This window comes from Balearica regulorum, chromosome 2 (genome assembly GCF_011004875.1).
Source record: "Balearica regulorum gibbericeps isolate bBalReg1 chromosome 2, bBalReg1.pri, whole genome shotgun sequence".
Lineage (NCBI taxonomy): Eukaryota > Metazoa > Chordata > Aves > Gruiformes > Gruidae > Balearica > Balearica regulorum.
In genome coordinates, this window is record NC_046185.1 from 144,592,749 (window position 1) to 144,607,333 (window position 14,585).

General features: G+C 35.5%; 1 protein-coding gene across 2 annotated transcripts in view; it reads left to right on the forward strand.

Annotated features, from left to right (window-relative positions):
* LOC104638885 (ATP-dependent translocase ABCB1-like) overlaps positions 1–13,601 on the forward strand; it is a 59,121-nt gene extending 45,520 nt beyond the window's left edge. For both annotated transcript variants that reach the window (XM_075746255.1, XM_075746256.1), the window contains exons 23-29: positions 1,255–1,355; positions 3,167–3,307; positions 5,382–5,538; positions 5,982–6,179; positions 8,404–8,610; positions 10,176–10,322; positions 12,288–13,601. In XM_075746255.1, coding sequence (XP_075602370.1) covers positions 1,255–1,355; positions 3,167–3,307; positions 5,382–5,538; positions 5,982–6,179; positions 8,404–8,610; positions 10,176–10,322; positions 12,288–12,494 — 1,158 coding nt within the window. In that variant the 3' untranslated portion in view covers positions 12,495–13,601. The remainder of the gene's footprint in view (positions 1–1,254; positions 1,356–3,166; positions 3,308–5,381; positions 5,539–5,981; positions 6,180–8,403; positions 8,611–10,175; positions 10,323–12,287) is intronic.
* Positions 13,602–14,585: the final 984 nt, after the last annotated feature.

Here is a 14,585-nt window from a genome sequence, read left to right on the forward strand (position 1 = left end):
AGCTTTATGGAAAATAGCCATGCAATACACCAAATGACTGTACCTTATGGTCTTTCTTAGACTAATAGCATAAAGCATGAAATGTATATTTCAGCAAAATATCTTAAAGCCTTGAGGGTCAGTCTACAAAAGTCTAGCTACATTACTGTTGGTATTGTCTGTATTCATTTCCTGCTAATGTATACTTTCTTGTACATACAGTTCTCTGAGTTATAAACTTAAATGCATTACTGTGCATTTGTACAGTATCTATGCTCCTAAGTGAGCTCTTCTGCTAAACACCCGTCCTTAGAAATGAGACTGGCTGGCAACTGAATAGAGCCTTGATATAGATGTTTACTACTTGAGATAAATTAGGAAATTGAAAACATCCATCCCTATGGGTTTGTCAGGTATAATACAATACACGTGGGAATCCCTGCCCTCCAAGAACAACAGCAGCTGAGGCCAACATACCACATGTTGCACTGAAGGCAATCTGTAGGTCATGGACTCAAGCCCAGGGTTTCAACCAGAGGTCTGTAGAGGGATGCTGCACTAGTTCTGGTGTCTAAAGAGATGTGATTGTTCCAGGTGTTCCAGGTGTTTTCTGTTGGCTGTTTCTAAGCATCATCCTTTTCTGCATGTGTACGGACTGAATTGATCATAGTGGCTCCTAGCTTCACTATGTGGTCATTGAGGAAGACTTTCTGGGCACCTGTATAGACTTAACAGACTACATAAAAATCTTGAATCAGTTGCTTCTACACAGGCATGCATCTACTGCCTTCAAATGTTATTATGTACCTTTGTGTATGCAAATAACTCAAGTCTAAAGAATCTGCACACTTAAAGAAGGTATTATTGATCAGATGAAATATTCACTGCAGAGATCTAAGTTAGGCTCTAGGCACATAAGTAACCTGGACATTCTGATTCTAACCCAAACTCAGTGGACTGGAAGTTGAATGCTAAATTGCCATTTTTCTTATAGAATATTTTCTCCATAATTGTCAGTACTGTCTAATGGCTTTTCACTATTTATTTGGAGGACATTAAAGAGATCTTATCAGAAAATTCTGACCATCATCAGAAAATCTCATTGTCATAAAAAGAAAAAAGTAAAATGCTTACTTTTGCTATCAAAGGTATGTGAGTTTAATAACTTATGAAAAATATAAAGTTATATTCCAGCAGGCTCTTTTTATTAGTTTAAAATAAGGAATTGCAACATAATCTTAACTTTTGATTAAAACATTTGTGTTTCTATTGCAGATTGCGACAGAAGCCATAGAAAATATTAGAACTGTTGTTAGTCTGACCAGAGAAAGAAAATTTGAGTTTATGTATGGAGAACATTTGCATGTACCATACAGGTATAATAAAAATAACTAAGCTAAAACCCCCTTATATTTACATTGTGGGATAAATTACAAACATTTACTTGGATTAACATTGATTATTTTTTTTTGTTCATGTGTATGATTTAATGTATAATTTAATTACCTCAGAATTAATGTAAATATTTTGCATATTTTTAATTAAGAAATGCAACCAGCAGCCAACATTTTCGTTCTTTGATTTAATTAATTTTCTGTGATAATATAGGTATCTTCTATTGCAATGTCACTTGCTTTGGAAAAATGTTAGTTTTAAGTGAGCTTTGGAAGTCATATAATCTAACCTCCCATCTGAAGTGTTTCAGATATTTAATTAAAAACTTTTTAAAGTAAATTGAATATTGCATTAAGCCATTTTTGAAAGTATGAATAGGATTGAAAACATTTGAATAATTACTTGTTTGTTTGTGACTGAAAGAAGAAAAAAAAGGAATACAAATCTGCCTGGGCTAAATCAAAATTAAAAATTCTTAAAGTAAAAAACCTGAAAAGATACTGTCAAATAAAGTTTTAGTTGTTCTAGAACAAAATGTTTCATTTTCAGACTTCCATGAGAAAAAGTGAAGGAAATGACAGCATATGTACACAGATATGATGGGACACAAGTCGGGGTGCTGCTAATACATCCACCATAATAACTGAGTCATTAGAGCACAGTGCAGGATGTAAAAGATACTACTTTAGCTATTTTCTCAGGCTGCTAGGTTTTGAGTCCATATCTCACAACTTGGAAGACGGTGCCTAACCATTCTCAGGGTTGACATTGATGGGATTGCTCCAAGACTTTCATCTTAATGTTGTTCTAGTATAAGAAAGAACTTATTGCCCTATGGGTCAATTTGTCTGGAAGAGATAGGACATGTGCTTTTCAGTTAATGTTTCAGTGTATGTTAAACTACTGATGAGGCAAAGAGTTTCTATTTTATAAAAATTGAGCTTAGGTCTTCTGTTATACTGGAGTAATGCACAAATCAGCTATGTAAAAGAGAAGTGGCAACAGCCTCTTAATCAAAAAAGCATCCTTGTGAATCTGGCTCCTGTTTGTTTTGTTTTGAGTTTTTTTCCAGAAGGAACCATACAGTTGTGGCTTAGTAATAGCATCAATAAAGTTAAAATATGTTCTCTCTTTTTTCTGATAGAATTCGTAGTTACAGAAAATTTTCTCTCTGCCTTACTTTTAGTTATAGGCATAGTTTTATCATCCAAAATCTAATTTCTGCATCATACGTGCAGGCTTAATCTTATTAAAAAGAGGAATTTTGACTGATTAAATTGAAAAGAAACAGATTCTCGAGTGTATAATATTGAACTGTTTAATAGCTTGGTTAACACAAAATTGCAAGTAAAGAAAAAATTACACAAAAATTTGGCTTTGGCTGAAAGTGAGCTAATAGTTCTGCTCCTTTTTTTTCCCCCCCCTCTTATGTGATGCAGTAGTACAATTTCAAACGTTATTTACATCTTCAAAGTGGTAATCATGGACTGAACTGTAAAGTGTTTTAATACTCAAACTGTGAGATAGTAAGACAATAATTAGACATAGTAGCTAAGGTGTCACCTTTTTCTGCAGCCATATCCAAACTGTTCTTGGAAGTAAATAAAATTCTGGAAACAAAACTAACTTTCCCTTGTACATAGTCTAATAGGAAACAAGGGATTGTGTTGTTTAAGCATGAATATACTTCCCATTCACAACAGTATCATATGAAGTCAATTAACTGCTTTTTGCATATTAGGAATTAAGTATGATTGCACATTTTTATGAAAATATGCATTCTTTCTTACAGAAATTCTGTGAAGAAGGCACATATATTTGGATTTTGTTTTGCCCTTTCACAAGCAATGATGTTCTTTACCTATGCTGGCTGTTTCCGGTTTGGTGCCTATCTAGTGGTAAATGGACACATGAAGTATAAAAGTGTGTTTTTGTAAGTATCTCTTTTGCAATCTTCTTTCTGTCAGTCCAGGCAAAGGTCTTTGTTTACTGTTAGAGATGTCATGAATCCATTGGGTAATATATGAGAAAACAGGCAAATTCTTCTATACTTAAATATAATAAAGCATATTACAAAGTGGATACTTTAGGTGACCACACAGTCTGAGCTGTCCAAGTAGGCTTGGTTTTGGATTTCATTTTCTGTATTTATTTGGGACTACTATGTTTTCAGAGCTTGAAACAGTATCCTACTTATGTCACATTGTTTATTCTCACCAATCTTAATGTTCATGTAGCTGTGAGGTCCTTTGTATGTTCTACAAAAAACATAGTTGTATCTGTTTGTTGAAGCATAATAATATTGTAAAAATCTTTTTAAGAATGGGTCATCATCTTTATTATTTTTATGTTAGGTTTATTCATTGAAATTTGAAATCTTCTCTAAAATATATGTCAAATAATTGGAGAATAGGATTCCATAAGGTAGATGCTGTTCACTATAATGGAAGAATAACTAAATTATTTTAGATGACATTCATATAAGAAACGTGTTCACTAAATGAACCAATTTACTGTGGGAAATGAAAGTATGAACCATGAATGTAAGAACAGTATGGAGAGTACTGTACATACCCATAGTCAAGTGGAGTATTTTGTTTTTAATTTAGACAGGTACTACAAATAAAATATGATTCTAATTTGCAGTATTCTTAGAAGATGTATCCATTGCAATCTGAAATTATACAAGGAATAGTACAATGATTTGTCTCTAAGGGCACTTTATAGGCTTTTAAGGGCAGGAACTGTACAAAAATTAAAGGAATTATTTTGAAATTTGGAATACCTTATCCTTAGCTTCTTACCTTTATATTTTGGGTTTATAATCATTGTTTATCCAATCATTTAACATAATACCTAAGAATCCCTATCACAACCAATGTCCCATTCTTCTAGATCATATATAAACTCAGAAGAAATATAATTTCTAATTTAAGAGGCAATAACTCAATACAGGCCTACAGAAACAAGTAGGAAAAGAATGAGATTCTACCAGTATGGGTATCAGTGACCTCAATAACTAAGAAAGGCCAATCATACCAATTTTTTGTTGGCAGTCTGATTAAAGATAGCTAACCCAGCTCATTTTGAGTGGAAGATGTTGGAAAGTGTCTGCATCCCATCTGCGAGCTGAACATCTCTAGCCATCTGAGGGAGTGAACTCCCAGGGGCTCAGTTAGATTTGGAAGGGATTGTCTGACCTAAAACTGTGTGAGACCTTCTAGGCTGTTCAAATGCAGAATAAAACAGATTAGTTTATATAGCTTGGAAGATAAAAGATAAAAATTCATATAAATGAATTTATTTTACTCTGCCTTAAAACAGGCTAAGAGGTCTCATGTCAATTACCATTTCTCAGTGATGAGTAATTCTGCATTGTGTGGCAGTAATTAATAGTTGAGGACAGCAGGTTCTTAAACCATTCTAATGTAGCCTGTAAAGATACATCTACATTCACCATAAAACAATAATAGTGTAGTTTTCAAACTTTTTTTGCTGTTGCGAACCCTTCAATTTTTTTTCCAGCAGAGCTGTGGTATCAGACTAAATCTTTATTGTCACCTTGTTACAGGCTTGATTTCTTATTTTCCTTAAAGCCTTAAAAATTAATCACTAACTCCCAGAGGTCATTGAACTGTAGAGAGGAAACCACAGCAATAGTAGAACAGAATTAGAGTAATGATTTTACCATCCATTGACTACTTTCCTCCTAGCCCCAGGTGAGACTTAATATAATTAACTAGTATTAATAATTAAAGAAATTAGTGCTAATAAGTAACAAAAACATTGGATTTGGAATGGAGGCTTCTTTATTTCATTTCATTAAAAGAGGATAAAAACACATTTCTGGAGCTAAATGGGTAAAGAAATAATAGTTTGTTACTACTTTATTCTTTTTAAATATAGCCCTGTTTTTTCTCTGAGTAAAAGTTGACTGCATCTCCATTTCCATTGGCTTTTTCTGCATTGTCTATTTATTGATTTTTTTTTCCTGATTTCTTTCATAGAGTGTTTTCAGCTGTTGTATTTGGTGCAATGGCATTAGGACAAAGCAGCTCTTTTGCTCCAGACTATGCCAAAGCCAAGGTATCAGCAGCCCACTTGTTTCAGCTGTTTGAAAGAGTCCCCTCAATAGACAGTTACAGCGAGGAAGGAGAGAAGCCTGTAAGTAAGCCATGGGTAATGGGTGATATTATTTATTGATAATATGGACAGTACTCTTCTCACTTCCTTCAAACTGATTTTTCCTCTCCTTCTGATTACCTCCTTATCTCGATGTACTCTCAAAACTCTATCCAAACACATCCTCCAGACCAAGCTCTCTGTTGTGAATCTTGCTTTTGCCCACACTGCCTAAAGGTTATTTGTTTTGAAAATCTGGTTAAGGTGCAACTTGTGTGGAATTCAACCAGCAGAATTATGAGCATTTTCAAAATATTTCAGTGATGTACTTTGATTTTTATAGCTTCACAAAGATTCAGACCACAGAGTTAAAGTCAGCATTCCAGCAAGTGCAAAACTCTGTTGGTTTCACTCTTCTGCAATTCTGTTTGAATCATCTGTCAAATTGTCTTAAAGATGTAACAGTGATACTATTTCAATTATAGGAAACATTTGGGGGAAGCATAATGATCAAAGACGTGGCATTTAACTACCCAAACCGACCAGAGGTCAAAATCCTCCAAGGTTTGAATCTAAAAGTAGAAAAGGGACAAACACTGGCTCTTGTTGGTAGCAGTGGCTGTGGAAAGAGCACTGTTGTTCAGCTGTTTGAGAGATTTTATGATCCACTTGATGGAGAAATTGTAAGTATTTTTGTAAGAAATTTGTAACGTGTTAAGTGAGGGTGTACTTATTTGTTTTTATGCTATGTGATAAAGTATAATAGATATTTCTAGTTTTAATTTAAAAATATTTTTAATGTTAAAGACAAGCAATGGCTCAGCAGGGTTCCTTATTTAAATGCAATTAATAATGTAATGGAAAAAGTCCCGGTTTCCAACAGTATAATGAACTAATGAAACAAGATCTGTGTGGTAAAAATATGCCTGATCCACAGCCTAATGATGCCTTTGAATTCAGAGCAAATTTCCTGAGGTTTTTATGTTAAGAACACTTCAAAAGTTATTAATTACACATATCTACTTTTGTATAATGTAGTAATAGAATTTTTCATCTATGTTCTTTCCTAAAATAGCGAACATTTATACAAAAATAATTTTTATCATAACTTTTACTTGTCAGAAATATCTTTCATAGTATGCCCACTTACCAAGCAATAGATTGTAAATACTTCTAGTAATTTTGGTTTAAAATGCATCTAGGGTTTCCCACACTACTTATTTAGCAACTTTACGTATTTTGTCACATAATGGTACTGTTTATTGCCATTTTCTCTTTGATGTAAATGTGCTCAGAGATTTTGTTTGAAAAAGAACTCATAAATTTTGAGTTGGATGAGGTAAGAATAAGAAGGATTTCAGAACTTGTCTCTGCAGAGATACTCACAAAAGATAAAGCAATACTTAAATAAGGCCTAGATGCAATGGGCAAGATTGTTTTTGAGACTGGAAATGCCCATACAGGTCCAGTGTAGCAAATTGATGTGAAGAAAGAAGCAGCATAGGTGTCCCAAAAGTATATTTAACTAAGTGCAAATTCATCACCAATGTTTTTGACCTTGTATCCATAAATAACCTACAGTGGTTTACTGAAGGGAAAAGCACAGACCTCTGTCAAAATTCACAAGCTGAATTATTCTGTGAACTGAGTGAAAGGAGTGTATGCTTAAAAGCACTAACTGTCAGAAGAGCTTTTCACCACAGTGAGCACTATGCTAGTCTGGTAAAGAGAGTAACTATGCCTGAAAGTTGTGCTGTTTGGTATGAGGAATCCAAAATGCATAGTCACTGAGTTCTCTGGCTTCATCAGTGATTTTTCACATCAAATAAGGAACAGGAAGCGGATCTTATCAACCTGCAAATCCATTGCAATTCTAAGGAAAAGAGATGGCAAATACCTATCTAGTTGAAAGCAATTTTTCCTTTGTACCTTTTTTTTCCCCCCATTATGTCTGCAGATGTAGAAATGCTGCCACTGATTTCAGTGGATTTTGAATCAGGTTCATTATGATCTTTCCTTTGAAAAACAGTTATATTGGCTGTGAATTGGCTGTTCTAGGAAAAACTACGCAATTAGTAGATTAATCACGTCCAGTAGCCATGCTATGAAAGGGGCAGTTCTACAGTTATCCAGCTGGTCATGTCACTCAATACAGAGCCTGAGCACTGTACTAGATGATTCTAGTGGAGATGTAACAGCCCTCTTAGCATCCTGGTATGTTTGTGTCCAAGTTGATATGACTTGTATAATTATGAAACTGATCTATCCAGAAAAAATAATAATAAAAAAAAATAATCTGTTGTCATTTATCTAATAGACAGTGATAGCAACTCAGTAGCCAAGTTTAGCAGAAGTGTGACAGAGTTGGCAGTAAAGAGAACTGGCTGCAAATGACATCTTAAGGAATCCAGAAGTAAATTTGTCCATTGTCAAGCATTATATCGCAATTAAATTTAAGATTGGATACTTGGCTTAGAAGTGTGTGAATGAATGAGCCCAACACTTCCTTTATTTTAATGGAATAGTACTGAAAATCTGTTCCTTCAGTGGGAATATATATGCAAAATAGAGGAAAGTTTTCCCACCGAAGAAATGAGAGAACTTTACCCAAAGTTCTTTGAAGTTGTTTCAGCATATCCTATCTTCCACTGTCTTCAAAATCCTGATTAAATCTTGAGACAAAGAAAAGGACTGAGGCAACAGAAGGGACTAACCTCACTTTTATATAATTGCCCTTAGAAAATTTTGGAACGTAGAGTAGAAGTAGGGGAAGGGATTATGTAAGCTTTTGATATGGTATCTCTAAGGAAAGAGATGCGATTGCACAACTTCTGTGGATGAATTTACAGTAAGTCTCAAATACACATATAGCCATGTGACTGAAATTTAAAATGTTTGGTTTATCAGCTGTTTGATGGCAAAAATGCAAAGACACTAAATATCCAGTGGCTGAGAGCTCAAATTGGTATCGTCTCACAAGAACCAATCCTGTTTGACTGCACTGTTGCTGAAAACATCGCATATGGAGATAACAGTCGGCAGGTGTCACATGAGGAAATTGTTAATGCAGCAAAGGAAGCCAATATTCATTCCTTCATTGACTCTCTGCCAGATGTAAGTTATTCCTTTTCTCTCCTACTCAGAACTGGAGGTAACCTACTGTGGCAGTGGAAAAAATTGTGTCCATTTATGATTCCCTGGAGTACAATAATTCCCTGAGATGCAAATAGATCTGAAACAGATTTTTAAATCTTATCCTTTCTTAATTGTCTTTACCATACTTATTTTCACTCTGGGAAACTCCATTGTCAGGTGGAGAGCTTAACATTTAAGATATCAGGGAAGAAAAGCCACAATTATAACTGAGAGCTGAAAGTGTGGGGTGGGTTTTTTAAGTGAGTTAAACGTTTCTTTTTAAGCTCCTGTTTATCTCAAGCATATGTAAAAGACTCTGCTAGACTGACAAGTTTCTTATGCATTTCTTCCAGTTATACCTAGTCAGAATTTAAATTTCTAGTATTCCTACAGTTCAAAAATTAACAAGAAAGTTTTTCCTATATATATACCTCACCAACACATAATAATATAAGAATGAATATCTTGGGTCAGATGAAAGGTCTGTTGCACACAGCATCCTGTCCCACGCAGTGACCAGCAAGATGTATTTACAAATGGTTATTCAAAAAGACTAAACATTTAATCACATTTTCCCTGAATTCTCATCTAATTTTGTTTAATTTGTGACTTGGGAACTTCCTAAGATAGAAGTCGTGTTTTATCATTTAGTTTTGGATGGATTTTTCTTCTGTGGGTTTGACAAATCAATTTCTAACCTATGTCAACTTGTGTCCAAAACTTTGTAAAGCAATCAAGTTGCCAACTTAGTTACATATTGTGTATATTCAGCTTAATTTCAGGCTGTTAAGCTGCTTTTTGCTTTTCTTGAAAAAATACAAAGGCCAAAGCCCATGATTTTTGCAGATCACGTTTAATTTCTAATGACTTATCAAGATCTGCTCTTTCCAAAACTTTTTAGAGAAATGTTGTGGTATATAATGTCTCATAAAACTTTGGTGATTTTTGCAACCAAATATGTAATACCTCAGAGACTACTGTGACCTGCACTTGAGTTTGTCTGGAGACCTGGCTGGTCTACCTTAACTGACATAACTAAATTAAAAGCATAACTGTCCAAAACTGTGGTATAGATATAGATAAAGTGTATAAATGTCTATATATATAGTATATAATTTGGCCTAAAACTGATACATCTTATACATTGCTATTTTTTTCTTCAGGATGAATAAATATGGGTTAGAATAACTGATTGGTTAGGATGCTAGCTTGGAGTGTTTAAGGTCAGGGTTTGATCCCCAGTATTGTCATAGACTTTCACTGAGCTGTGGTGTTCTGTCTCTTGATTGAGAATAATGTTTTCTTCCAGCCTTAGAGGGGTTGTTGCTTTGGATTTATGAAATGCTTGATGCTACAAGTGAATTGAAGTTTCCTACCGAAAGATCTATAGATCTGTGGCAGATAGTAATTCTGGTTATCTGTTTTCAGAGAGCTATTGGCATGGAATATGCAGTTTATGGATGGCTGGTGTCAGGGTCAATACGCTTAAATATACTACAGAATTGATTTGTATTCATAGTCTGAACTTAATATGTTGTTTCTAGAAATACAATACTCGTGTAGGAGACAAAGGAACTCAGCTTTCTGGTGGTCAGAAACAACGTATTGCTATTGCCCGAGCTCTTGTACGTCAGCCCCAAATTCTGCTACTGGATGAAGCTACGTCTGCCTTAGATACAGAAAGTGAAAAGGTAACTTGATCGTGAGCCAGGAATCTGGAATCTAAATCCATGTTTGTTTGTATTACGATTATTGTTTTCACTCCCACAGATTAAAGCCCAAAACTGGAAATACAGCATTTTATGCAAATGACATATTTATGCTAACAATAGACAAGCGTAAAAGTTTCACTCCTCCCTGCAAAAAAATCCATAATTTTTTGCATCTGTATGGCAGTAGGCATAGGTAATAGGCATAGGTAATGAAGAAGGCATTTTTTGCCTGGAATTCTTCAGGCTTCAACTGGAAAAGTGCTATAAAATTGAATCAGGAGGCACAAACTTCTGAAACTGAAAACACTGAGGATGCTGCCAGAGAACTTTTTTTCTGGGAAACTGCCATATCTTGCTTTCATAGTTTTTCTTGCTTGTCCCATTGCTCCCCAGTCCTTGGTATATATTTATGGCTAATATGCAAACTTCCAGCGAAAAAATTGCTAGAATACTTCTTTCTTTCTTAAGCCCAAAGCTGCAATCTTGGTATAATAGAAGCACAATCTAGCTGTAGAAAATCAACACAGATTCTACAAAAATACTTACTATTAATGAGGCAAATATTTATAACAAATATTATAATCTGAAAAGCTCAAACCCAATGTGCTAATTTTTGATTAATTCTAGGCATAAAAATATCAGGTTTGAGGGGGAAATGCCAGAAATGCTATTAAACTATTCCAGGATTCTTTGATTTCTTAATTATGCGCCAGTTAGGTACAGAAATTTCATCTCTTATTTTATTCTGCGTTAATAAACATAAGGAATAAAGAAAAGAAATCACAGATTCTTGTCTTTTTCTGCCAGTGCTAGCTTTAAGAAAAACATGATTCATGAGACTCCCTGCAAAATCATGAGAACCAGTATGGTAATAGTTGACCTAAGATTACTGACTTAACTCCCATATATAATTAATCAGTCATGGAAGGGACCTGTGGAGGTCTCTAATCAAACATCCCCTTCAAACAAGGACCGATACTGAATTCAGACTAGGTTGCTTAGTGCTGTTTCCAGTATCACGGAATCATAGAATGGTTTGGGTTGGAAAGGACCTTAAAGTCTAGTCATCTAGTTCCAACCCCCCTGCCATGGGCAGAGACACTCTCCACTAGACCAGGTTGCTCAAAGCCCCATCCAACCTGGCCTTGAACACTTCTAGGGAGGGAGCATCCACAACTTCTCTGGGCAACCTGTTCCAGTGCCTCACCACCCTCATAGATAAGAACCCCAGTAGGGTCCTTGAAAACCTCCAAGGAAATTCAATAAGCTCTCTTTTGTCCCTGTTCCCATGCTTAATTATCCTTGCAGTGAATGTTTTTCTTATATCCAGTCTGAACTTCCCCTGCAATTTATGACCACTTTCTCTTCTTGTCCTACCATGCATCTCAGTTATGAGCCTGATTCTATCTCATCCTCTTAGCTATCATGGCATCATCTGCTATGACAGTTTTGACTCTTTGCCAACATAGACTAATTCTAAAACAGGAAGCTAAAGCCACAGATAATCCCTTTCCCTCACTGTCATATTACAGTTTACTTCACAGATGGCAATTGAGGTATATCACACAATCACAGAGCAGTAGGGGTTGGAAGGGACCTCTGGAGATCATCTAGTCCAACTTCCCTGCTGAAGCAGGATCACCTAGAGCAGGTTGCACAGGATCATGTCCAGGCAGGTTTTGAATATCTCCAGAGAAGGAGACTCCACAAGCTCTCTGGGCAGCCTGTTCCAGGGCTCTGTCACCCTCAAAGTGAAGAAGTTTTTTCTCATATTGAGATGGAACTTCCTGTTTTCCAGTTTGTGCCCATTGCCCCTTGTCCTGTCACTAGGCACCACTGAAAAGAGTCTAGCCCCATCCTCTTGACATCCAGCTTTTAGATATTTATAAGTATCTCATGACAGCTGCCAGAATAGTTCACCTTTTTGGTTTGTTCATTGTGCAGATTGTTCAGGAAGCACTGGATAAAGCCAGAGAAGGTCGCACCTGCATCGTGATAGCTCACCGCCTCTCCACCATCCAAAATGCCGACAAGATTGCCGTGGTCCAGAATGGCAAGGTCATAGAGCAAGGGACCCATCAGCAGCTCCTGGCTGAAAAAGGCATCTACTATTCTCTGGTCAATGTTCAAAGTGGGTCATGCAACATGTAAATTAAAGGCAGTACTTATCTCTGAATTGTCACTGTAATTATTTCAATACTGCTATTTTTGTTACTGTAATTATTTCAATATCAATAGTCAGTCTTGATACTTCTGGTTTTCCACCTTCCTTTCATAAGTCCTACAAAACCAAGAAATACTAAGTAAATATGTACCAGTTTCTCACTATTGTTTTCATTATTCAAACCACTCTACTATGTGGCCAAAGCAGAGGCCTATTGCACTCAGAAAAGCAGAAGCACGCTAAGCCAAATGTAATTAATATTAGCTTGCTTTAAACTCTGTCAAAATAACACTAATAAGGCATGTCTGGTAAACAGCCTATAAACATTTTCATACTCAGTAAAAATAGTTTTGCTATTGCCAGAAACAAACCTCAAGACTTATCCTTGCTGTACCTGTGTAAGGCACAGCCAGTCCTGGCCTATTAGGTTTGTAATTAACTTGTTACGAGAACTTGCAGGTCAGCTGGAGCTTGATGGCAGATGTCTCTTGTTATGATGTGGAGTTTTAGCCTGGGATGACAGCAAAGGTTTTGAAAATATGGAAGCAGGCTGAAAACAAAGGTCCCAGAACTGTAAGTACCTCACTGGTCAGTTACTGATCATTGAAGAGGTGCAACCTTAAGAGCTGGAAAAGACTGCTTTAAGTATGACACAGAAAAGAAGCAGCAGATAAGAAAAAACCCACAACTGATGGGCAAGTCAAGGCACCTGGGAAAGTTGTATCTCCAAGTTTCCCAAAGTCCTAGGGGTCAGAGGTCAAGGGCTAAGAACTCTCAAAAGACTGAAATATTTTATAAAAGGTGAAAATCTTGAATTTGGGCTTGGAGAAGGGGGAAGGAGGGCATCCTTTTCAGTGTTAGCTTCCGTCATTGAAGAGCTCTTGAACCTGATAACCCTGATGACTAAGACTCTCAAGGACTGTAACCATCGGTGCTAATTACATGGCATCAGCTCTGTGGTGTTGTATATTAGTTGCTAATTTAGGATGACTGTTAAGGACTAACTGCTTTGAATATGTAGTAATAGTGATTAATAATTATCAAGAACTAACCATTAGGAATGTATATTGTGAATGAATATCTGTGCAGTAAAGTTTTGTTTTTAAGTTTAAAACTGGCCTGATTAATTGGTCTTACACACTTCCGTCATACCAATTTCTGATTCCCTGAGGTTTATACATATGATCTGTCTTATCTACATTTTTAGATGTTTATACACCCAAAACCTAACACTCTCCAGAATGTTGATTGATGCACTAATTGTATTCCTCTTGAATCACTTGCCTGTTTTCTTTTGTTCCTGTCTTAGATGGAAAAACAATTTGACTAGGAAATTTGTTTGTTTCCTATTTATGCATTACTTGATGCAATAAGGTTCTTGTCCATGAGTAAGGCTATTAGTCTGCACCATAATATAAATAAGTTATACTTGCAATTGCAAGAATGGCATAGATATTCTTTAACATTATAATCTAAAGATTCAAGTGACAACATACTTAAGTTGCTTTTTTAAACAAAATTATGGATTTTAGTCTTTTATTTTTAAAACCAGGGTTTTTAATTCTTGATGATACAATTTCTAATGGTTGGATTAATAATGATTGGATTGTTTCCCCAACTTGTCTCATTTCAAAGATGCTTGACTTACCAGACAAATTTAGCTCTTCCTGAAAATCAAGCAGCACTCAAAATGTTTTACCACAGACATCTGAAAATCAGTTTTGAAAATTTTGGCCATATAGTTTAAAATCTATTTCAGAAATTCATGTCAAATGTAAGAAATTTCCAAAACAATCTATTTTTCCCTGTCCTTTTCTTCCACATTTCTGAAGAAGTATTTCTCCTTTGTTGAGATTTATGCAAAAGTTTGCATAATAATTGCTAAACACTTAACTTTCAGTTGAAAGGGGCTGTAAGGAATGGAAGCACTTTCCTTTAAGGATAATGGGTCCTTGTTTCCAAATCCACAATAAATGCTTAAATAACTATGCTGCTGCTCACAATTGCTTTCCTTTCAGGAGACCACAACAACCATGTTACTACTACCAGATGCCTCATCATGTAACTTTTAGTCACAA